This window comes from Pipistrellus hanaki (genome assembly GCF_964339955.1).
Source record: "Pipistrellus hanaki genome assembly, chromosome: 12".
NCBI lineage: Eukaryota > Metazoa > Chordata > Mammalia > Chiroptera > Vespertilionidae > Pipistrellus > Pipistrellus hanaki.
The window spans coordinates 12,065,406-12,091,373 of record NC_140514.1 but is presented as its reverse complement, the minus strand read 5'-3'; the positions used below and the strand labels follow the sequence as shown (position 1 = coordinate 12,091,373).

Below are 25,968 nucleotides of genomic sequence, written 5' to 3'. Positions count from 1 at the left end.
TTGTACCATATATTTAAATATAGTAAGAGAGCCCGAACTGGTTTGGCTCAGTGGATAGAGTGCCTGTGAACTAAAAGGTCCCAAGTTAGATTCCGGTCAAGGGCATGTACCTTGGTTATGGGCACATACCCAGTAGGGAGTGTGCAGGAGGCAGCTGATCAATGTTTATCTCTCATCCTTAAACAGGGATGTCTCTAACTCTCTATCCCTCTCCCTTCCTCTCTGTAAAAATTCAATAAAATATATATTATTTTAATAAATAAATATAGTAGGAGAATTCTCCTGGCCCCCAACCAATTCAAGATAAAGGTCCAATGTATGTACGGTCTGTTTGGACTTTGGCAAAACCATATTTATTAGTTATTTATTGACATCTTCCCATCAGGTTATCTAAAAAAAGTAACCCTATGTTTCTTCTCTGTGATATTCTTATCAGCTATTTAATGAACATGTGCTTATATTGTCATCCCTAACTTTTCCATGTGTAGACTTTTGAGGAGTTAATTTCCACCAACCACGCTTTCCCTGAATACATACCTACTTTCTGTTCCACGTCCTTCCCATATAGTTAAATTTCTATCTATATTTTAATGTTCTGATTACTTCTCTTGCTTGTTAATATTTCCCCTGGAATTTATAAATTTTGTCTTTATTTTTCCATTTGCTTAGTCCTCTGGGCATTTATTACTAAGTCAACTTAAAAATGTATGCTCATCAGTTGGGGGAAACTGCTTGAATTACTTCTCTCTTTTTTTCCATTCTTCCCTTTTGAAATTCTACTATATGGATCTTCTGGACTGGTTCTCAAATTTTGTTGTATTTTCTCTCCTACTTTTCCACATTATTTTCTCTTGAGGGGACAGAGCTCCTCCATGTTCTTTCAAAACTTCTGCTTCCACAGTTATGATTCACAAGAGTTCATTTTTATTCTCTGACTGGTCCATTTTTATAGCATATTGTTCTTCCCTTTAGGTGTAATAACTCATCTCTCTGAAGCCATAAATGGTAGCTTTTATTTGTTTCATTTAGGTGTGGGTTTTATTAGTTTGATTTTTAAATATATTTTTTATTTATTTCTGAGAGGTAGGAAGAGAGATCAGTAATGAGAGAGAATCACTGATTGGCTGCCTCCTGCAAGCCCACACTAGGGATCAAGCCTGCAACTCAGGCATGCGCAGTGACCATGTTCGGGAATCAAAGGATGACCTCCTGGCTGATAGGTAGATGCTCAACCACTGAACAACACTGGCCAGGCTATTTCATTTGGGTTTTAGCTGACTTCCTCATGCATAGTTTCTCTTTCCCACAGGTTACTTTTTGTGTCTAATTATTTCAATCCTAGCCATCCTAAATAATTTTTGTATATCTCAGTTCCTTCTTTGCTTTTCCTTTGCATGCTATCAAATTGCACTTTTATTTCCTCTTGTCCATCATTATCTGTCTCTCTCGCCATGCCAGGAATTTCCTGAGGGCAGAAACAATGCAATATGCTTTTTCATGTTGCCACCCCAGGCACTTGATAAATATTTGCTGGGTTGAATATGAAAGCTTGTAAAATCTTTGGGGACAAGTACTACATCTTTTTCTACCTGGTTTTTCTACAACCAAGAAGCCAGTGTTATGAATTGTAAGAACACTAAAAATGTTTCCTTTTTGAACAATCTTTACAGCAGAGCTGAAGTGTGAAGTTTCCTGATTGAGCAGATTAGAGAGTCCCCAGCAGGGAGGGGTTGGGGAGCTAGTAAGAAACTTCCGCTTTTCCTGAAATGTTTGACTTTTTCTCTTTTTAAAAATATTTTTTATTGATTTCAGAGAGGAAGGATGAGAGAATAGAAACATCTCTCTGAGAGAGAATCATTGATTGACTGCCTCCTGCACACCCCATACTGGGGATGGATCCTGCAACCCAGGCATGTGCCCTTGACCTGAATTGAACCCAGAACTCTTCAGTCTGCAGGCCAATGCTCTCTCCATTGAGCCAAACCAGGTAGGGTTGACTTTTCTTTACAACAAGAATCTATGCACATGTAACTAATATGGTTATAAAATTAAGGTTTTTTAAAAAAAACTTTAAAAGGAGTACTAACCAAGGTAACTTAATTTTCAAGGCTGACAAAAATATGTCTATACAGACTCTTAGGAGAATGTTCAAAGCAGCTTTAAACACAAAAGCTAAAAACTGGAAATAACCCAAATGTCCATCAAGTAGTGAACAGAAAACCAAATATAGTCTATATCAAGAAATATTGTTAGTCAATAAAAATAAATGGAGGGATGATATATGCTGTAACATGGATGAATTCAAAAACATTATTCTGAGAGAAAAGCCAGATACAATAGACTACATGGTGCATTATTCCAGTTATTTGAAAAGGAAAACCTACAAAGACTGAAAGTAGATTAGTGGACATCTGGACTTGAGCATGGGAATAAGAATAACCTCAGATGGGCAGAAGAGGTCATTGGGAGGTGATAGAAATGTTCAACACCTGGATGGTGATAATGGTGCATGACTATAAAACCATGAAATGATATCATTCAAATGGGTGAACTTTGTGGTATGTAAGCTATTTTTCAATAAGTTGTTTTTTTAAAAAGTAACAACTCCATATTTAAAATTCAAATATCACAGAAATGTGCAGTGTAGAAAATGACCGAGTGCTACCCCACCCTCACCCCTTAACCCATCCAATCACTGTTTGGTGTGTCTTCCTTCAGACTTTTCCATGCATATCACTAGACAAACATGCACACACAGACAATGTCATCATATTATATGTGAAGCTTTATACCCAACTTTGCTTGCTTGTTAGAATATCTTGCACAAGAAGGATGAATTTCCAATCAGAGAAGGAAGGTGATCATCTCTGTGCTTTAAAAATTAACTAAGGATGGAGAATCTGAAGGCTGGAACTAATTGGGAAGCTTTATAGCATAAAAGGCAAAAAGGGAGGGTGTGTGTACCTGGCTGTATGGATAGGTTGGTGTGGGGGGAGGGGGCATGCCCTTAACCTCTTAGTCACCCCAAAGTGCAGGAAGAGGCCCTACTTACTCTCTGAGAGAGATCCTCGGAGTTCCCGGCATTGCAGTAGTGCTCCACCTCCAGGGCCACAACCTTCCCTGTCTTCATGAAGCCAACCTGATGAGAAAGAGAGTGGTTTCCCAACAGTCCCCTTGCTCCTTCTATCTCTACCTCCCCCCTCCCACCCACGATTCCTGGAGGAAACAGAAAGAGCAAGACATCACACCATGAAAGAGGGGGAACATAAGACATCATCAAAACCAGAAGAAACTTGTATCTTCCCAGGGACAGACCCAGGGCTCAACCCTGGAACACCTTCTCCCCACCTTCTCTCCTTTCTACCTGCACCTGGCTTCTGGTCCTACCCCTGTCTATCTCTCCCTGTTCCCTCCCACTTTTGCTACCTGGAGGATAGAAAATACAGTGTGGGTAATGGCAGGGCAGGCAGGGAGGGCTGGAAAAGTGACTGGAGTCTCTCCTCAGAGCTTTTGGCCAGCAAACAATAAAAGCTGCACTTTACAAGAGCTTCAGTGTGCTTTGACCTCCTTCACCTTTACGCAATCATTGAACCAACTCTTAAGGGTCATTTGATAAGTGAAGAAACTGGGACCCCCAAAGACCAAGTGACTTTCTTTAAGTCCATAAGAATTAAGAGAAATATAATCTATTTGGGGAAGTTCAATCATGAAACAATGAGAAGAGTTTAAAGAGAGAGTGTTCAAAGCCAGCTCATAGAGAGAGAGGACGCACAGGTTCACAGTGCTACAATGGAACCTGAAAGTTGGCAATGGTGTGCAAGGGGACAGGATGCAGGGTGAGAATAGGAAGTGGTCACCCACGGGAGCCCAGACAAGGCCTGTCTTACAGGGAAATTGGGCAATGCCCAGCCTTACGTGACCTGGCAGAGCAGGTGCCCATCCTAACAACGGGTGTCTCTAACAACTTGTGCCTGTCCAGGCCCTGGGAAGTTTTATTTCTCGTTGTGAAATATTAAATACCGTATTTTCCGGCATATAAGATGACCCCCTAATTTTACAGTTAAAACATAGGTTTAGGCCTATATTCGCTGTATAAGACTACCCCCCACTTCCGAGGCAACACCAGTTCTTTTTTTAAAAGACCGCCTCGCTGACTCTGGCCAATCTGAGCAGGCTTTTTACTAGAACACAGTGTACGTGTTCTATACTCCAAGATACACTGTGTAGTCATTCTGTTTTCACAACCAGCTGTGAGCACATTAAAACTAGGCCATCCTGCAGGAAGGACTTCCCCAGGTCTGCTGACCAGTCAGGTTTCTGAACCTGAGTAGACAAAGACTAAATTCTCGAAAGCTGTGCCCATCACCACCCTATGACACGGGAGGCCTGCTAGCATCCACAGCATCACTCCTCAATGTTTGCCAATATGAATGTCTCCTGCAGCTATTTCTCCTTGGCACTTTCACAGATAGTCCTAAGAAAAGTGAGAGTCCATCCTAAGGGGATGGCACTGCCCGCCCTGGCACAGCTCCCAGCATCTGGAACCTTGTATCTGGCCAGGAAGGGATTTCTGCCTCCTGTGATCAGCATGTCCTCATGGCGATCCAGCATGCAGCGTACAGGGCGGCCAGTCCTGAAGGAGACACCGGAGGGTAAGAAAACTGGGATCCCCGCAACAGCCCAGCCCTGTGAGTTTCTGGGGTGAAAACAGCAGGAAAGTCTGCTTTTTCCACCTGGCACACTAAGCACACTTGGGCAGGGCTGCTTTGCTGTCTAGACACTTGACAAGGTGGGAAAAGGTAGGATGTGAGCTGTGACCTTGCCCTCAGGGCTCTCACACCCTCACAGCCAGGTGGAGAGATCAGGACACAGGCACCAGAACAAAAAGAATCACTTGATGTTATCTTCTCATCTATGCCCCAAAGTTCTAAAAACAGCAAAGTAAGGAGAATCTACTTCCCACAAAGGGGAATGCAGGAAGCCTTCATGGCAGAGGCAGCCTTCTTCTTCCCAGAGCCCATGGGGAGGACTCACTTGTATGCAGCCATGGCAACTGCCGTGGACACCAGGGTGCTCCGGGTCTCCTTCCCTCCAAAGCCTCCTCCCATTCTCTTCACTCGGACCAGAATCCGGTTGTCTGGAACCCCCAACATCTTTGCAACACAGCTCTGTGGGCAAAAGAAAACACACTTGCTCTAAACACATCATCTGGACTGACTTCAGTCTTGACCCAGAGCCTGCCTGGTAAGAACAGGACTAATTACTGCTGTGAACCTGAAATTCCTAGATTCCAGAGTGCACCTTCCTCCCAGTGCTGACCCTTGGATAGTGGTGCTGGGGTCCAACACTAATGAGTCACTGAAGACTGAATTCAGACACTTGCATTTACCCAAAAGGGCAAGCAGCTAGTCACAGCTATTTTCAAAGCAAAACACATTCCACTGAGCCAGGAACTGGTGGATCAAGAGGGTAGAAACAGCTGCCAAACACACTGGCATCTGCTTTCACATAATAGGCAGTAGAGAAATGAGGATTATTCAAGCTACTGCAGATAATTTAGTGGTTCCTGTATCTATCACTTACCCAACCCCTTCATTCTACAGACGAGGAAGCTTAGGAGAGATATGATGTGACCAAGGCCATATAGCACTGGAATCACAATAGCTAACATTAGGCTCTATCCAACTATTAAGACCCATCTAATCCAACCCTCTTATAGAAGAGAATGGTTTTGTAACAAGCTCAGTGACACCAGCTTGTTGGTGACAAGGTCTGGTCCAGGACCACTACCCTCTAATTCCCTTCTAGACTAACCCAAGTCTCCCTCTTCCCATTTCGCACAATGCCAGGAGCTCGCTGGTGTCCTCGCCAGGCCCCTGGGATGACCCACAGGACACCTACCTGGGTAAACTTGGTGTTCTGTGTGGACACAAAGAGCTCCATCTCCCCTGCCTCGCCCTTTGGGACAGCGATGGTGCAGTGAGTCTCCATGTAGAAGTGCTCTTGGCCACCAATGTACAGCTCACCTGGGGAAGCACAAGACCCCACAGTGAGCCTGCTGCTGCAGAGGGGACACATTTGCTTAAGAAGAGTGTGTACTTTCCAAGTGCCCAAGGTAAGAGCCAAGTGCTCAAAGGTAACCTCTAGGTTCCCCAACTGGTGTGGAAAGGGGTCTCAGTCTCAGCCATCTGGGAGCTGAACCCCCACCTCAACAAAGAAACCAGAATGACACTGAAATGCATCAGGTATAAGCTCTCTTCATGCTACAGCCAGTGGAAATCAAAGAGATTCAAAGTATTACTGTAAAATGTTGGAAAAGATAAAGAAAGAATCAAAGAGGTAATTGAAAAGCTAAAAATACCTTCCAGAATGAAGACTATCAGGCCAGTTGGTGAGCTAACTTACCAGTGGCTTAGCGATGCACAATAGAAACATAGAAAATTCCAAAAGGGGCCTGTCTGTTCAGCAGCATTGCCCTGGGGTTGGAGCTATGCACCTGATTTCACAGTGTGGATGGTGGAGGAGAAAGAGGTGGTCAGGGGACTTGAGAGTTGAAGATGGGTGAGAAAGGCCTTTGCAGGGAAAAGGGGAGGACCAGGAGTCCACGTGGCTAAAGGCCTGGCAAACCCGAGGCTGATCAGGCACCTGAGGCTGTTATCTTCCCCAGACAGTCTTCCAAATCCACCACACTGATCTCTCTAGATCAGGTGTCTCCAGCCCACAGTCAGGAGACTGGAGATGACTGAAGGTCTTTCCCAGCCAACTGTCTACTATTTCCTTACAAACACCAGAGGAACTCTTCAGTTCGGAAATGATAGGAAATCACTTCCCTGCCCCAGGACTCAAGGTACAGCTCTTGAATTTCATTCACAAGCCAGGACAGGCCCAACCCCACTGCTGCACATGCAGCTCTACCTGAAACAACGTTGTCTGCTTTCGAAAACCCCTTCTTGATGTTTCCTTTCTCGATCTTCAGCTCCTGTCCCCAAAAGGAGTTGTTTTTTATCGCATCCTGAGGATCAAAAAGAAGCTTCAGCAACTTGACTTTCAGAGGGAGGAAGGTGGTTTCTGAGTGCGGAAGAGAAGCTCCCAGAATGTTTGCCCCTCTCTTCTCACATGGGCATCTCTGCAATCTTCTCATACAGATTTAAAGTAAGCTCACATCAGAGAAAGATAAATATCACATGATCTCACTCATTTATGGAATATAATGAACAACATAAACTGATGAACAAAAACAGATCCAGAGGCAGAGAGACATCAATCAGATCATCAAACCTCAGAGGGAAGGTAGGAGAGGGTGGGGGTAAGGGGAAGAGATCAACCAAAGGACATGTATGCATTCATATAAGCCTAACTAATGGACACAGACAACAGAGGGGTGAGGGCATGAGTGTTGCAGGGGAGCCTGGGAGGGTACTGGGGGGATAAGGACACATATGTAATACCTTAATCAATAAAGAACTTTAAAAAAAATAATAAAGTAGCCCAGAAAGTCATATTCCCCCCTTTCCTCCGAGAGAGGTAAACTACCTTAGATCTTGAGGAAAAGCAAATAATCCCTCAAGGACCCAAATGGAGCTGAACTTGGGTAGGAGGGACTCAGTGACTGAGTCTAGGATGACGATGGGCAAGTTTTCACAGGACCACTTAATCCCAGGGCTGGTAAGATTTAAAAACCCATCTAGCCAAATCCCACCTGCTGCTCCAATCTCCACTAGAGGATCCTAAACAGTGTGCTTCCAGAGACAGGGAGCTCAGCCCTCTCACAGGCAGCGCATTCTCATTACCTCAATGGAGAAAATGGCTGGAAGTTCTTCATAGGTGATTTTCACTCCTTGAGCTGCTCTCTGTGCGTGCTCTGGGGTGTCGCTGAGCACGGCGCCAATGATGTGCCCAACGCAAGTCACCTAGGAGTAGAGCCAGACTACTGAAAAACACCACAAAACTCCTCAAAAAGCCAATTATTTTGAATTGTTCAAAAGGGCAAAAAGCAAGTCCCCTGTCCCCACAATTTCCTATTAATGCAACATGTTAGGAATGCCCTGTGGCCTTTTCATGTCCTTATTCTATATTTAGGTTGTGTGCTCCTTCATAAGTGTTTAGAATCTGTGGGAGTAGAATGGAACTTGGAGATGACTGGTATTAGAATGGCAAATTTATTTCATCTCGAGGGCCAATTCTGATGCTTTAGCACTCACAGCCTGTTGAGAAGCTGCCCAGGATAGTATGTGGTGATTGATTAGTGATGTCTGCCTTGAGCAGCAGAATGGGAGATATGAGCAGCATGACCTGTATCTGTCAACTCAGATCTACCACAGCTCCCTTGTTCTTCTTACAAAGACATGGAGACCCAGACAGCAAGATCACAATTGGCTTGTTACCAGCCCATGATTAAATCTTAGGCCCTGACTCCCAGTTTTATTTTCCTTCTACCACCAACTCTCTTCCTCTTCTGTTTGCCAGATTTATACCAACCGCTCCTCAAAGGCAGCCATCATGTCTTATGGCCAGAAGCAGTAATTTCCAAATGCTAGACCTTAGACTTGATGATTCATAAACTAGATTTTTGTTAGATTTATAGAATAATTATTATTTTTAATTAATAGGTCAGTTCCTATAAAAGATTAATGAATCTCCTTCAGAGAGAATTTTCTTTTAACATGCCCCCCAAAATAAAACAACAAACAAAAAATTTGCCCAACTCATCTCTTTGGAAAATGAGGTTTCTGACAATAGGAACCAATCCTTAGTATGCCTGTCTCTGGTCATTATTTCTTGAGGACCCTGTTAAGTCATTGACTTAACTGGTTAGTGCAATGGTTGTTGAACCTGAATGACTCTCACTAACCATAATGCTATCCATGATCCTGGGGTATTTGGAGTTTGTAAAGCAATTGGTTTTTCAAAAGCTCTCCCTCTGGAGTCCTTGTGCCTTGGGTCTACAATTTTTCTTTTCTTCTTCACTTTTACAGCAATAAAAAGGCAAATGTGCCCTTCAGCAAGACCAATCCACTTCTAATTTGCAACATTTGGAATTCTAAAATGACTGTTTGAGAACCACTCTATAAGTATATGGATGTTGTAGCAGCTGTTTTGAATGTTTGGAAACTTGTTTTTTTGACAGGACTCCATATATAGTTGGAATCAATATATGGACTTTCTTATAAGTGAATTATCAGTATCTCATAATGGTGGTATTATGATTATTATCTGGTTAGTTTATTTAATGTATTTTTATTTTCTTTTAGTAAAAGAACTCAAATACCTTGAGAACCTGATTGCCAGTCCAAATACAATAACCAGCCATTTTTAATGCCACGTTGGCATGGAGTCATTCTACTATGTACAAACAGCAGCCATCAATTAAATAAGCAAATAAACATTAAGTGGAAATAAAAAGTGCTACCTAACATATTCTATTCCTTTACTGATTGTCCTGAATATTGGCCCATGGGATGATGCCAACATGTGCAAATGTCTAGTCTTTTCAATATGAGGGTTTGGAGGAATGTGCACAAGTTAAAACTTAAATACTCATTTCACTAAGTTCATATTTTAAAAATGCAAGCCATACCTCATCCTTCGCAAAGACTGTTTCGTCATTACCCATTCCAGTTATGTTACTCCCAGGAATATCATCAGCAGAGACAAAACAAACAAACCCCGGCACCTTCTGAGCTTCTGAAATATCTATGGACCTGCAAGAGTGAGCAGCATGAGGGGCCAGCAGGAAAACCAAAGTGGGAGACCTGCCATTCAACTGTCCTCATTTTGATGGACTTATTATTATGCCCTGTTCCAATGTCCAAGTACAAGGGAACCCAATCATAGTTAACAGCAATCTAAATGCTGACTAAAACCCACCTCACAGCTAATACCCATCCAGAATGAGAATGTAGGGCCCTTGCTGTACTCACCTAATGAACCTGAGCATCGTAACACAGACAAATTTCTCTCCCCACATTCACAGGGCTACCCTAGGATGGTAGGGCACCCGGTTATAATTAGACAATTCAGGCCTCCAAGGGAGAAAGCATGGAGAGTCCATCAGTTATAACAATCTGAACTGTGTCCCGCTCACTCTGGCCCATGACCCCATGGGGACATAGAGCAGAGGCACTTAAGAGAAAGGTATGGGAATTGCTCTGTACAAACCACCTTTCAAATAGGTAATCGTCGCCAGAGCCCCAGAAAGTCACTGTCATTGTCCCCACTTTACATTTGGGGAAACTCAGGCTCAGGACAATTATAGAGCTTGTCCTAAGCCACCCAGCCAGTGAGCAGTGTAGCGAGAATAGGACTGAGGTTGAGTTGTGAAGAGCGCCAATGTCAGGTCCACTTATGCTCCACTGTACTCCCTTACAGGTGCTGGCAGCAGGGAGAGACCCATCACTGCATTACCTCAGAGCCCCCCACCTCACCCTCCCATACCCATTCAGACAAGGCTGGAACAGAGCAAAACTGTTTTGAGTGGAGACAGTGTATGTCATGGTATTCTCAATATGGACTCAAGACAAGTGCAAAGGCAAATGAATTTAGCCCACGGTTGACAACCATATCATCTTAAACAAACTTTTTTCAGGGACCTGGAAGAGTTTCCCATTTCTGCGATCTTTCCCTAGGCTAGGAGTGCCAGCAGAGGAAAGACCAATGACAAGGGGACCCGATCCCACATCCATGCCATGGTAAGACCCAAGGAGGGTCACTTGTCACTGGTCTGCTCAGAGGGATGTGTCTCTAGGGCTCACCAGGAAATGAAGTTCCAGGCTCCAGCCTGAACACCCAGAGGCAGCACAGCCCAGTTGCTAATGCTGCCTGGCATCAAACTCTGCCTCTGCCACTTAGCAACCGTGTGACCTGGGCAAGCCAGCTACCCTCCCTGTGCCTCGGTTTCTTATCTGGAACATGGAGAGAATAATTGGACCTGTCTATAGAATTATTGTGAGGAATAAAGAAGCCAATATATATAAAATGCTTTGCACCAAAATGTGGTAATTAAGTTCCATATAAATGTTAAGGGGTTTGTTATAAATCATTACTATTATTATTAATTTATTATATTAACATAGAGGTGGTATTCTTGCCGTTCAGGCACTCAAAGTTCCACAGGCAGCTACAAGTGACTATTTTCTGCTAGGCCCTTTGTGGACAGTATCATTAACCCTCACAAAAGCATCCTATTACATACTAGTATGTATGGTGGAACGTAGAGCTTAGGCACACAGGCCAATGTCATGGTTGCTAAGCACCAGAGAAGGCATCCAATCCAAGGTTGCTAAGCACCAGAGCAGGCATCCAATCCCAGGTTCCTCACTCTAAGGCTGTGTTAGTGAGGACTCACATTCTTCTCTAATTTTACATGGAAGTTTAGCCTATTCCCAAAGTGCAGATCTAACCTGATCCTATTAAGAGCCTTTTAGTAGCTCATCACTGCTATTTGGCTCAAATGTAATCTCTCTGCCCAGCAACTCCAAGGCTTTGCTGATCTAGCCCCTGCTTATCTCTGCAAGTCCACCCTTCACCCTCCTGGCATCCCCAATCCCCTAACCTCTCTGGCTCCTCTCCAAGCTGTAGTTTTAAGATGATCTCCATTTTTCCCTCCAACTGACAAGGGAACCTCTCCAGTGCTGCTCCCAGCGCCCCCCTCTCCTAGTGTATTTACTACACTCACTTGATCTTGGCGTGTGCCTGGGTGCTGGTGACGAGCCGGAGGGTCAGCTCATTCTCATAGCGAGGGATGTCGTCACAGTACACGGCCTCCCCAGAGGCCTGCATGGCCGAGGCCAGGTGGGGCAGAGGCCGGCCCACCACGTCCTCCTGAGACTGATCCTTGGGCACCTCCTGAAATGGCATGGCCACCAGTCAGGCTGATTTGGTGTCGGGGGTAGAGAGAGAGAAACTGTTCTTCCACAGGCCCAGGGAAACCATGGGGTGTCTCAGGCCAGGTGGCAAAGCAACCCTAAGGAGTGAGAACAGAGGGGCAGGAGGGGAGCAGGTGAAGGAAACAGAAAGGTGGTCACAGGATCACCCCACATAGGACTGGGGGAAAAAACAAGAGGGGAACCTAAGTGTCCATTCACTAGAGATTGGGTACAATGAATAGTATGCAAATGTGAAAACATACTTTTGAAGAATTTCCATCAGAAGGAAGGAAGTGCGTGTTAAGTGTAACAGGGCATAAAGCACTGTGTATGTGTATATGTAACAATGATTTGAATTTCATAGTAAAAAAGAGCATGTGTTATCAATATAGCATATACATAAAAATGGTAAGTATACAAATAAGATTTATCTCTTACAGGTAAGATTTGGGGTGATTTATATTTTCTTCTTTAGTTTTTTCTGTATTTTTCAAAGTGTTCTAACGAGTTCATTTCATAATAAAATTCTGTTTCATGTTTTAAGTAAAACTGGTAATGGCCAATAGTTATTGAATGTTTACTATATGCTAGGAACTACCTAAGCTATTTACTTTTACACATGCATTGAATCCTCAAAACTATCCCATGAAAGAGGTACCATTATTATCAGATTGTGGGAGTAATTGGCTTGCCCAAAGACAGAAAGGAATTGAGGATCCTGTACAAGCTTCCATGGTGATGAAATGCCAGAGTTGGATTCCAGTCTAGGGCGCTGGGCCCCAGAGTTCACGCACTGAGCCACTGCATTCTAGTGTGTGGGCCGATGAACTGTGGCCTGTGGGCCAAATCTGACCCACTGCCTGTTTTTATAATTAAAGTTTTATTGGAACACTACACATTCATCTGTATATTGCCTCTGGCTGTGCTAGAATGACAGAGTTTAGGAGTTACAACACAGACTATCTGGACCACAGTATCCAAAATGTTTCTAGGAAAATTGACCCTATCGCCAGTACCTCTCAAAAAACTTCTATTGATAGAATGTTGGTTTTGTTGTTGTTCTGTTTTGTTTGCTTATATGATCCAGAGAACTCCTGACTCTGCATATTAGTCCCACAGAGGGGCCAGAGAAGATAAAATTGGAGGGAAATTTTCCTTGAAGGAGCAGGTGAAGATTAAAGTAATCCCAGGACCAGAAAGAAGCTCACTACAGACTAATTCATATGCCTTTCAGCATAATGATTATTGCTTGTCTCACTTTTTATTCTTATATGTTCACCATTTCCCCTAGATGATCTCACTCATCTAGGGGAAATGGTGAACAAAATAGACTAATGAACAAGAACAGACCCAGAGATAAGGAGCCATGGTAAGACTGTTGGACCTCAAAGGCAGGGTGGGGATAAAAGGGAGAGATCAACCAAAGGACTTATGTGCACACATATGATCCTAACCAGTGGTCAAGGACAATAGGAGGGTGGGGGAATGAGTGGGGGGCGGGGTTAGAATGGGGGTTGAGGACAAATATGTGATACCTTAATCAATAAAGAAATTCATTTTAAAAAATAAAATAAATAAAGAAAGAAAGTAATCCCAGGTGAGAAATTTAGGTGAGTAAGGGGGGAAATAGATTCACTGACATTAACATACTTCCCATTTTCTTCCCTGGATACTTATGCACAACAGTACGGAGCTTTCAGCACCTACGTGCAATTCAAGTAAGTCATTTGCCGATAGTCAGCATCATCTGATGAACTCTGCAAGGCCCTGATGTTAGCCACACACTGTCTCCACTCACCTGGAAGATCTGGACATCAGCCGGAGGGTCTTTCTGAAAGAGGAAGGTGGCACTGGCAAAAGTGGGGTCCAGTTGGCCACATTTCTGTGGAGGCAAGATAACAGAGGTGACCTTGACTATTTCCATCATTTACCCCAACCTTGGTTGTCCCCCAACTGGTAAAGGTAACAACTGTTCCCCTCATCTCCTCATTGGACACTCCTTCTCACACTGGCTGGATCTGTCTCAACATCTGACCGTGGGCTCTGGGAGCGCAGTATTCACTCACAGCCTCTGCCTCTCTGCCCCCACCATGCCCCTTGTGTAATGAGTGGCACGTACTTCCGCCCACACACCTAACAACTTCTGTCCTCTCTGCATTTATGCACGCTGCTCTCTGTTGGCTATCCTTCTCCCAGCCTTCCTGAAAAAGTCTTTCTTTTCCCCCTCAATTCTGTGGGAAATATTTAACGATATGGAAAATATTCACAGTATAATCCCAAAGGACTCAAGTGGAAAATAAAACTGCATGCAGCATGACCTCAAATTTATATAGGAAATGATGTATCCAGATAAAAAAAATATCTTAAGATGACATATATATTGATGGATAGAAGGAAGGACAGAGAGAGAGAGATAGATAGCGAGAGAGAGATGAAGTAGACAAACAGAATGAGACAGATGGACAGATAAATGTAGGGGAAAGTTCAGAGGAAGAAGCAAATTATTAGCAGTGGTTTTTCTCTGGGATCTGAGAGTGGTTTTTTTTTTTATACAATACTGTATTTTTAAAGTTTTCTACAATAAGTCTTTATTACTTATATAATCTGAAAACATTACTTATATAATCATGACGATTTTCAAAAGAGGAACTTTACTCTGCTGTCCCCACACCTGTGAAGCCTCCCCTCCTTTGCTCCTCAGGCTCCATCTCAGCAGTTATCACTCTAGACTGGCCTTCACTGATCATGCTCTCTCCATGCTCGGCTGCACCCTGGTGCCCAGTGCAATTTTACTGTCTAAAAGATGCTAAGTAAGTGCTCATTGGTGAACCTATCTGGCGAGCTGGGTCCACATCAGCCAGCACCCTTTCCTGAATGTACATCCTTGCAGTGGCTGGAGAAGCCCCACTTTGAATTCTCCTTCCATGCTCCACATTCTATAATTCTCTGCACTCCCATTCCAACTACAAAACCATGGTTGTATCAGCTGTATGTCTGAAGGATCATCTGGTCTACTTGCCCCCATTTTGCATATTTTATAACTGAAACCTGAAGTTGTGAGCTATGTAGGTTCCCACGTGAGATAATGACACAGATGGAACAAGAACCCATGCCCCTGACTCCCAGCCCAGGGCTCTGCCTCTCAGCCACCCAGTTGGATCCCATCTCCATGTGGCTCCCTGGGCTATGTCCCCGGTCCTTGCTCCTCTGCCCTTTCATGTCCACAGGAAAGAAGCAAGTTCACCACCTGGTCCACAGCACTGTCTCACCTACACCAGCTACCCAATTCCCAAACAAAAGTGCTGCAGAGAGTCCGTGCTTTGCCGGGCTCCACACTCACATCTTCCGGGTCCTCTTTGCCCAGCTTATGAAGCACCGTCAGGTAGAACTTGAAGAAGAAGCTGAGGGTGAGTGTGCGCCGGAAGTCCACCATGCCACCCGGGGCATCAGGGGGCAGATATAGCTCTTCCACCAGGCCTGCACACACCTCGTGCAGCAGCTTCTCGTTCCAGAAACTGCCGGAGAGCAGGTGTGAGAGAGCGCTCCCATCCCGCCCCCAGAATCATGTGAATCTCGGTTGGAAATCCAGCTCAGAGACTTAGGCAAGTTACTTACTTCCTAGAGCCTCAGCTCTCTCCTCTTTAAAAACAGATCCAATTTTAAAAGACCGCAAAAACAATAGTTAAGTCTATTAAGTTCTTACACTGTCCTAGGTGTTTTTTATGAAACATCATTTTAAATTAAAATTAAAATATATAGTAGGGAAATTTTTATACTCATTTTGCCAGTGAGAAAACTAAGGTGTGGTTGACTTAATCCTATACCCATCTGGTAAGTGTTGGAGCCAAGAATTGGAACCAAACTCCAACATTAAGATCTACCTATGCATAAAAATATGGAAAGGATTACATAGGACAGTGCCAGTGACGTGCTTGGTTCAGTTGCCCCCATATAGTACCTATAGTGACAGTAGTAGCCATAGTAATAGTATAGCACTAGTAATAGCATTAATAACAATACCAGCATTAGTGGCAGCAACAATACTGGTAGTAGTAATACTAGCAGTAGCAGATGCAGTGCTAGTAGTAGTACTGGTGGAAGCAATAGTAATAGTAGTAGTAGAAACAGAAGTAATATAGAAGTTGTAAAAGAAGCCGTAGTAGTAACAGTAATAGCAAAAGCACTAGTAGTAATAGTAGTAGTAAAAGAAATAGTAACCACAACAGCAGTGATACCACTACTAGGAGTAACAGCACTAGAAGCAACAATCCTATATAATAAAGAAGTAATATGCAAATTAACCCTCACTCCCTCATAAGATGCCTGCCCATGACCAGGCCGGAGAAAGGATAGCGAGGGATGACAAAGCAACTGAACAGCCGGCTGTGTGGGGCAACTGGGCTGGTGGGGGGGCAGTGAGGGGTGACCAGGCTTGTAGGGGAGGGCAGTCAGGGATAACCAAGCCAGCAGGAGGAACAGTTGGGGGCAATCGGGCTGGCATGGGGGGAGGGGAGCAGCAGCGGGGGGGCCAGTTAGAAGCCACCATGCAGTCAGGCAGGTTGGAGATTAGGAGCCAGCGGTCTAGGATTGTGAGAGGGATGTCTGACTGTCAATTTAGGCCTAATCCCAAGATCAACATTTGATAGTCGGACATCCCCCAAGGGGTCCCAGATTGAAAAGAATGCAGGCTGGGCTGAGGGGATCCTTCCTCTATGCACAAATTTTGTGTGCTGGGCCTCTAGTAGTAATAATAGTTGTAGCTGTGTAGTTTTAGTAATAGCAGTAACAATGGTAGCAGTAGGAGCAGCAATGATAATAGTACAGTGGCAGCAATACTATTGGTCATTATGCTACTAATAATAGCAGTAATCACAGCAGTAGTACCATGCTAATAGCAGTAGTAGCAGCAATAGTAATGGTGCTACAGGCACTGGAGGAGGAGCAGCAGCATAGGGCAGTAGCAGGGCTGTTTTACTGTAAACTCTTACTTCGACAGCTGCTTCTGAGTAGTCTTTAAGGCTGAGATGGTTCTGTCAGCCATTCCGCCATAGCAAAGGGCCAGCTCCTTCACCTGTGTGGTTCCTGGCTTGAATAGAACTCTCATGCCACAGGTCACCTTGGCTTTGTCATCATATCTCCGGGAGGCCTGCTTAAATGCTGAGAAAAACTCGCCCTGAAAGAGAACAGGAAGGTACCAGTTTCCCACCCTGTCTTGCAAGGACTGCAAATGGTGAGCCTGAAACACGGGATATGAGGTGAGGTGAGGTGAGGTAAGGTGAGGAGAAAATACCATGGCACATCAGCAAGGAGCTGGTGACAGGGATCAATGATTGAGGCCTAACCATCACATTTTCAGAAGTTCCAGATAGCATTCTCCAAATCTGGGAGGGTCATGCTTTCTCCCTATTAGTCAGGAAACAAAGTTGGGGACAAAGAAGAATGGGGTGCTCTCAATCCAACAGCGGGGAGAAGTAAGAGTGTTTTCACCAAGTCTCCTCCAAGACCCCTCAGGCCTGAGAACCTTCCCCATTCTGGTGCCCAATATCAGAGCACACAGCCTCTCAGTGGCTGTGCTGGAACCTCTGTTGACTGGACTACCTCTCAAGCAGATACAGAGAAATGCCTAGAAGTGTTAGAAACAGCCTGCAGCTTGCAGCCTCCTCACTGGCTCCCTAACCGGCTCTCCCACCAGCCTACGGGCAGTGCTTAGAAATCTGGTCTTCTGGCCAAAGGAACGAACCACACTATGAGGCAGTAGCTGCCTCTGTGCTTTGATCACCCATGTCCTGAGTCTAAGCCAGCTCTGTCTTTGGGGACAGGAGGAAAGCGTGAGTTGCTTTCCTGGTAAGGACCCTGTGCTATCCAGCCCTCTCTGTGTCAGGTTCTGCTTGAGGTTCGAACTCACCCTGGGAGCACAAACTCGGATCCACCTCCCAGCGGGAAGGTGTAAGGGAAGGGCTGTTGGAGAAAGCAGGAGACCCACTGCTGAGGTCCGAAATGACCTCAGGCTTTTGTTTGAAGAAGCCATAGAGGCCTCTCCTGATGCTAAAGCTGATTCCACTTACTGGTGTCAGACAGGCCCTGGGGGCCATGAGCCCAGACCTTGAACTTGGTCATGGGATACAGGTTCCAGCTGGTCCAGGACTGCGCCAGTCCCCTGTGACGTTTTCACTGGGCTGCCAGGAAATGTCAGTGTCAGCTCAATTGTTCTTCCTTGAGAAATTCCTCCTAATCCTGGGTGTTAACATGTCCTTTCTTTAAGGAGAGATATTTTATGTCCCTGGCAAAATAAACACTGAGCAGTTCTACGACTGTTCTTGCCTCTTTTCCCAACTGCATAATTTAACTTTTTTTTTTTTTTTTTTTTTTTTACCAATCTGTGAAATACAAAACTCTGGGAATCAAAATGGTCTATAAGGAGGAGCTAGAGCACCATTAAGAAACCACCTCAGAGATGTAATTGCTCTAATTTAATTAGCATTTTCATTAAAGAAGTTAAAATTAGAAGTTCTTTTGGCATACGTCTGAGATTTTGTTGCCTGTGGATGCTTCTAGTATTTTTATCGTTTCCCATCTGATGTTTAAGTCCTGTATCCATTTTGAGTTTATTTTTGTGTATGGTGTAAGTTGGTGATCTAGTTTCATTCTTTTGCATGTGTCTGTCCAATTTTCCCAACACCATTTATTGAAGAGAGTGTCTTGACTCCATTGTATATTCGTGCCTCCTTTGTTAAGTATTAATTGAGCATAATGATTTGGATTGATATCTGGGTTCTCGATTCGATTCCATTGATCTATATGTCTGTTCTTGTACCAGTACCAGGCTGTTTTGAGAACAAAAGGAAGGCCAAAAGGCACATGAAAACATGCTCAAAGTCACTAATTATCCAAGAGATGCAAATCAAAACAACAATGCGGTACCATCTCACACCTGTCAGAATGGCCAACATCAACAAATCAACAAACGACAAGTGTTGGCGAGGTTGTGGAGAAAAAGGAACCCTTGTGCACTGCTGGTGGGAATGCAGACTGGTGCAACCACTGTGGAGAACAGTGTGGAGTTTCCTCAAAAAACTGAAAATGGAACTCCCATTTGACCCAGTAATCCCACTCCTAGGAATATATCCCAAGAAACTAGAAACACCAATCAGAAAGGATATATGCACCCCTATGTTCATAGCAGCACAATCTACAATAGCTAGAATCTGGAAACAGCCTAGGTGCCCATCAGCAGATGATTGGATCAAAAAACTTTGGTACAACTACACAATTGAATACTATGCTGCCATAAAAAAGAAGGAATTCTCATCATTTGCAGCAACCTGGATAGAACTAGAGAACATCATGCTAAGTGAAATAAGCCAGTCAATGAAAGAGAAATACCACATGGCCTCACTCATTTATGGATATTAAAGAACATTATAAACTGACAAACCAAAAGTCAGATATAAAGACAGTAAAGCAATAAGCAGACTGTAAAATTACAGCGGGGAGAGTAGGGAGATCTGGGGGAGATAAGAGATCAACCGAAGGACTTGTATACATGCATATAAGTACAACCAATGGACACAAAACTCTGGGGAGGGAGGGTATGTATGGGAATGAGGGCAAAGTTAAAATATGTACACAGATAATAATTTAATAAAAAAAAAAATCTATTACCCAAAACGGAAGAAGAAAAAAAAAAGAAGTTAAAATTAGCCAGGATGAAACACGCCTTGTAACACTCAAACAGTAGCTGTGGAAAACCCTTAATATGCTCTCTTATTGCTGGTTCCCCAGCTTCTGACTTTCTACAAGGCCCATCATGGAATGATGTGCTGCTGAGAGAGGCCAGAGTCACGCCAGGTGAAGCCACCACAGGTCCCAAGGAACAAGAGCAAGGCAGCCAGAGGCGCCCTGATCTGCTGAACAAGCTGGAACCATCATCTACCCAGAGCAAGGTCAGTGAGCAAACCCTTGTCAGGCCCAAGGTTGGCATGTGAAGGTCTGACTGACAGGCAGCTGCTTCCCTTAGCAAACCAGCCCCACACTTCACCTGACCAAATCGAGTCTCCTCTGACCTGGGGAGGAATACTCGCCAGCAGGTTGTGCCCTTGAAACTGTGTTGCTACTTACCAGCTCCACCAGGAACCTACAGAATTATTTTTCAGTCCTCACAATCGCCTTCCCAGTAGGTAACATCATGTCCACTGCACAGGTGGGAAAACTGGGGCTCAGAAAGGTAAACTGACTCACTTAGGATCACACATCTAGCTTCTGTCCAAGAGGTATGCTCCCTACCCTAAAACTTCTCATTGTCCAGAGAGGAATACGGCTGGTCAAAGGCAAAGTTCAGAGACAAGAGCATCAGTGTTACAGTTGAGAGATGCTAAGGTTGATCCTGAGGCCAACTCTGCTCTCCTTGTCCAGAGCCTGGTGGGTGTAGGGGTGATTCGGGCCCAGAATCTTACCTTCTTGCTGTAGGGGATCTCAATGGAAAGCAGTATCTCTTCTGGACTTAGCAGTGTCTTTTTGTAAGCAGGGAAGAAGGTGTGGTCCATCGGAACCGTTCTCCTGGTGTCTGTACAGAGGCAAGATAAAGATGGACTGATGTGAGAAGGCCCAGGACAACCCGGCCAGTGGGCTTCTGCATCCGGGTCTCTGATGCCCAGAGTCAAAGGGAGTGGATGGCTCACCTGGGGTCAAGGCCCTCCATCTGAAATCCTTCAGCAATGGTGTGCTGGTGAATGGTTAACCATCAGCTACTTGGGGTATAGCCTTGGTTTGCTACTGTCTATGGTATAAAAACTCCCCCCAGAGCTCATTTCAAGCTACCAGAATGACTTTACTGATGTGGAGCTAGAAAAAGCGTGGCAGAGTTGAGTCAGCAGGCCCTCTGCAAAGCCTGTTTACAAGGTGAGCCACTGGTGTCCTCTGGGTACGTGGGTCTCCAGAGGGTTCCTAGCATTCCCTGATAAGAATGGCTCACAGATTGTAAAAACAACATTGTTTATGCGGAACACCTCTAGACTTTGTTATATACCAGGCAGACCTGTGTGGCCAGCCCCCAGTTAGACCTCTTGGTGCTGAGCCCCTAACGAGTTCCCTGGTGGCCTGCACTTCTAATGGGGAGCTTGCTGTGGGGGGAGTCAAGCGCCTCCTGTGTGATCCGCTGGCAGGCCCTGGCAGCTATGTCAGATTTCCACTGGACTTTGCTCTGTGTGCCTTTCCCTGTGCTGATTTTACTCATTCCTCCTTCTGTAGTGAGTCTTAGCCATGAGCATGACTATACACTGAGCCTATGAGTCCTCCTGGCAAGTCATCAACCCAGGGGAGGTGCTGGGGCCCCTCTGACAAGGAAGGATGCATATTAGCACCACTACATAGCATCTCCACTGCAGACAGGTAGATGGAAGGAGCCTCAACAGCACAGACAATAGTAAAATGAAGTAAAATAACTAGCAAGTGGTGAATTTTGAGTGTTCATTCCCTATGTCATTAATGTAATCTGTCTTATATAACTTGCATGCTTATATACCTTAATTTTTCATAACGGCCATGTTTCACAAACACTGACCACCCAGCAATCCACTTTGGTGAGCTGGTGCATTCTGGCTCCAGCATCTCAGTAGGTAAGGCATCTGGACAGAGCCTGTTGTGAATTCTTAATAAAGAAGTGGCCCAGCTCTCCTGGCCCCCAGCATGAGTGATCCCTTGTAGCTTCCAGGAATCTAAACCGTAGGAAAGTGGGGTCATAGGTCCTTGGACTCTGTCACTCCAGGAGTAACCCATCTTGTGAGACTTTTCTCCCCCAGGACCCTCTGCATGAGGCAGCTCACCTCTGGACACGATGGTCATCTTGGCCCTGCTGGCCATGAACACTGGGTTGAGGTCGGAGATGGGGCTGGCATTAATGATGTTCCCTCCGATGGACTAGGACAAGCAGAGAGTGTGCGTGAGAACCCAGTCCGAAACCCGTGCTCACCCAGCTGGCTCTCAAATGCAGGGCAGGAGGATGACATGTGTCATCTGTGGAGGGAGGCCCAACCTCCAGCCCCTGGAGACACAGCCAGGTTCAGTGAGAGCTCTGCAGTCAGAACATCAAACATCGTGGAAACATGAGATCTGACCGCCTGGCATTGGGGCCCAGCTCTGAAATGTAGCAGTCAGTGTACCTCCCTCAGTTAGCCCGAGTGGACCCGTTGAAACTCAAGTGCTTAATGTCACCCAACCTTTTTCTGAAAGGGCTAAGGTGGCTTATCACAGAAGCCAAAATACAGCAGAAATAGTAGATAAAGTTCAAGGACAAAGAGGAGGAAGATTTGAGGATGAAAGATTTGTTCTAATTGGATCTGAGCTTCCTGGCAACTTGGCAAAGAATGTTGGGAGAACCAGACCCAGGGTGCTCACTATGGGAAATGAGGGGGAAACCGGCTGCAGGAAGAAAATAAGTTCTCCCTGGGAGTAGATGCCCGCTGAGCTGGGGCCTCGGTAGAGATTGCTTGTTTATATCTCCTCATCTTCACCCAGAAGTGGTTGGGTCTTGGGGTAAGGTGTAGAGAATGGAGTGGATTATTTTGCTTTTTTAAAAATTATTTTTTATTTTATTTTTTTTAAATATATATTTTATTGATTTTTTACAGAGAGGAGGAGAGAAGGATAGAGAGCTAGAAACATCGATGAGAGAGAACCATCGACCAGCTGCCTCTTGCACACCCCCTACCGGGGATGTGCCCGCAAACAATGTATATGCCCTTGACCAGAATCGAACCTGGGATCTTTCAGTCCGCAGACCGATGCTCTACCACTGAGCCAAACCGGTTTCGGCTGCTTTTTTTTTAATTTTAAAAAACATTAAAAAAAAAATAGAATGGAAGGAAGAGCTTTCCTCCCAACACCATCAAAAATCATGAGCCTCAAATGGCACTGTGTGGGAATGTCTGGGGTTTAATCCGAAGGTTGACTGTGACAGCCAGCAGGTGGAGCCCTCCCTCCTCTCAGTAGTTCTACCTCTGGTTCTAACCCCAGGGCGAAAGGCTGTGTCCCTCCCTGATTTGTCTGTTCTCTAACTCATCTCTTGTCCACCTTCTGAAAGCCTGGGCCAATCAGAAAGGGGAAGGAGGTGAGCAGGAGGCCCCATCTCTCCAACCTCATGGAGAAGACTGAGTCCGAGTGTCACCTGGAATGGCCCACAGACCACCTGCATCAGCAGCACCTGCAGGCTCCACCCAGCCCTTCCAGGCCAGCATCTCGGAGGATGGGCCCAGGAATCTGCATCTTTCAGAAACACTCAGGCAGTTCTACCCATTCAAGTGTGAGGCTCCTGGTGTGATGAAACACCCTGTCCCCTGGGCCTCGAGGCCCCTGTGCATGGACTCACCGCCACAGACTTGACCTGCTTCCCAGCCAACCAGCGAATCTGCTCCAGGACGCCTCTGAACACCTCTGTCTTGTGGGCAGGAAGCTCGGCAACAGCATCTTTCAGGGTCTTTTCCACAGAGTCCAGAGGGCAAGCGGCTCCAAAGGAGATACCTGGGAGCACGTGCTCAGGATAAGTGACCCACTGCCCAGCGCAGAAAACACCTTCAGACACAGAGTCTCAAGATCCGCAGCAACCTAGTGAGGCTGCACCAGGACTCTTATCCTTAACCCGATGAAGAAAAGTTTGCCTAGAGAGGTTAAGGGACTCACCCAACACCACACAGCTATTGAAAGATCCCAGACTCAACCCCAGGCCTCTTGTCCTACAACCAGAGTGCTCTTTCACTAAGCCAGTGGTTCTCCACTCAATAAAATCAGGTTTCTGTTGGCAAAGTCCTGGAATATATTTTTTCTAAAGGACCCAAGCACAGCTGCCCACCCCGGGCCCCTGACCCCGTGAGTGATTCTAAGGTGTAGCCAGGATTGAGAATACTATTGGAGATCTCACAGCCCTCGCCCACTGATGCCTACCATGATGGAGAAAGGTGGTGAAGGTTGTCCCTTCCCCTGTGTAGCTTGGCTTCAGAATAAGCAGGTGGCAACCAGACCCAAAGGGGAGGTTGTCCTAGAAACTCCATCCCCCAATGGGACTCATCCGAGCATCCCAGCCCCTCTGGGGGCCCGGGTGAACCTCCCTTACCCTCCGGGCCGCGCTCCACAAAATTCAGCTCAGGGATCCAGGCTGGGCTGATGATCAAAGGAAACAGCTTGTTCTTAAACTTCATCTCAATGCCTCGAAGGAAACAGAAAGCCTGAAGTTAGAGGTGTGTGTGTGTGTGTGTGTGTGTGTGTGTGTGTGTGTGTGTTTAGGAGCAATGTTAGAAAACACGGGACATTAAAGTATGTCAGTAACTCTCCTAAGCACTACGTATTTTATCTCATTTAATCCTCACAGCAGGCCTGGAGGATGCTCTGATTTTCTCTGTTTATAGAACAAGAATGGGAGGCACAGGGAGGCTAAGTTTCTTGCCCAAGTTACACAGCTAGGCATGGGCAGATTTCAGTACTTGAGCTATTATGAGATATAATATAACTAATAATGACACGAAAGTTTAACATGCAGAGAAAAAGTAAAGTTGACTGAGAGAAAAACTTCAAATCGGCTAATCAAGGTGGAAACTCTATGGACAAACTGGCCCCATTCCTCAGACTCAGTTACACAGCACCTCTCCCAGGCTCGATCCGGGGGAGGCAGGGTGCGCAGGGGACTGGGGCAATAGAGGGAAAAGGTGAAAAGGAAATGACTGTGCATCGTCCCATATCCTCCCTCTCACATGCCCTTTGGGATTTCTGAAGGCAGCCCAGGCTGTGGAGAGTCTGGCCTGTCTGAATACCAGCTCCCAGGACAAAGGATGCAGATGGAGAAAGAAAGTCTTAAGTTTCTCTGTACACTCAGTTTCCCCAACACCTGCCCCTGCTGTAGGTGGTTACTCTGTAGGGTCTGTATAAGGAAGGAGGAGGTGGAGCCCATGTAGTGATCTTAAAAAATTATTTCCAGCCCTAGCCAGTTTGGCTCAGTGGATACAGCGTCAGCCTGTGGACTGAAGGGTTCCAGGTTTGATTCCAGCCAAGACACATGCCTGGGTTGTGGGCTCGGTCCTCAGTGGGGGGCATGCAGGAGAATGATGATTTTCTCTCATCATTGATGTTTCTGTTTCTCTCTCCCTCTCCTTTCCTCTCTGAAATCAATAAATATATATATTTTTTTAAATTATTTCTAACTGGAAGCTTATAAAATTTGGGGGAATTCCTTTCTCTAAGAATCCGACTTGGCTCAGGATGGTTATGGCTCATGGCAAGGAATCTGTCAGATGTCAAATGATCTTGAAGATTCTTCCATTCAGTCATTCTCCATCTTAACTCATGCTACCTGGGAACCTGGCTATAGGGGCCAGAGGATCGCATCACCTGAGGCAGATCTTCCGGGCCACCCTGCAATCCAGGTGTCACAAAACTGGCTGGGGACTCTGTATCACACACATGCTCACAGGGCATGGCCAGCTCTGTGCTCCATCAGCACAGAACCGAGCCAAGCTCTCTTCTCTGTGGCCACAGAACCCAGAATCCTTCCAGAACCATACCCATGAATCTCCCACAGGCTGGATTTGGCTGCTTAAAAGTATGTCAGGTTTCCCCAAAACCAGAGGTCCTCTGTAGCAGACCTCAGCTGTGCCACCATCTTCTCCTTCTGTCCTCTCTGGGCCTGGGAACCAGCAAAGTAGAGATGGGCCAAGCCAGGCTTAGGAATGGATAGAGATGAGCACGGCTTTGGGCACCTCTGCTCCAGGCCCTTCACGCACCAGGAGAGCTGCACAGCTCGAGTCTCCCTGACCTGCTGGCATATTGTGGGCCTCAAGTGCCTGGTGGAGGCACTACCAGGACAGGTAGTCATGGTCATGGGCAACATAAGCGAACACCCTTAGACATCTTCTCTCCTTTGCCTTACCACAACACCCCCAGAAAAGGGTGGAGAGGAGAGTGACATATCCAGAACCCCTGGCATCCATCAGGCACCAGCCTGGACAGTTTACCTACATGGCTCCCTCCTGCCTCCGACCTTGAGACATGCAAGGGAAGGAACTGTGTCCAGTTCATCCTGACACCCAGTCCCTCCCAGGGTCCCTGGCACACAGCTGGCACT

The 25,968-nt window shown here is 45.6% G+C and overlaps 1 protein-coding gene across 2 annotated transcripts in view; it reads right to left on the bottom strand.

Annotated features, from left to right (window-relative positions):
* The window catches only part of LOC311630981 (xanthine dehydrogenase/oxidase-like), a 58,658-nt gene that overhangs the window by 15,010 nt on the left and 17,680 nt on the right, over positions 1-25,968 (bottom strand). For both annotated transcript variants that reach the window (XM_084900657.1, XM_084900658.1), the window contains exons 10-24: positions 23,968-24,060; positions 23,227-23,378; positions 21,686-21,779; positions 20,318-20,427; positions 16,853-17,037; positions 15,205-15,379; positions 13,663-13,746; positions 11,675-11,844; positions 9,578-9,701; positions 7,791-7,910; positions 6,916-7,012; positions 5,902-6,026; positions 5,035-5,168; positions 4,546-4,633; positions 3,053-3,139 (exon numbers count right to left, since the gene is read on the bottom strand). In XM_084900657.1, coding sequence (XP_084756783.1) covers positions 3,053-3,139; positions 4,546-4,633; positions 5,035-5,168; positions 5,902-6,026; positions 6,916-7,012; positions 7,791-7,910; positions 9,578-9,701; positions 11,675-11,844; positions 13,663-13,746; positions 15,205-15,379; positions 16,853-17,037; positions 20,318-20,427; positions 21,686-21,779; positions 23,227-23,378; positions 23,968-24,060 — 1,838 coding nt within the window. The remainder of the gene's footprint in view (positions 1-3,052; positions 3,140-4,545; positions 4,634-5,034; positions 5,169-5,901; positions 6,027-6,915; positions 7,013-7,790; positions 7,911-9,577; positions 9,702-11,674; positions 11,845-13,662; positions 13,747-15,204; positions 15,380-16,852; positions 17,038-20,317; positions 20,428-21,685; positions 21,780-23,226; positions 23,379-23,967; positions 24,061-25,968) is intronic.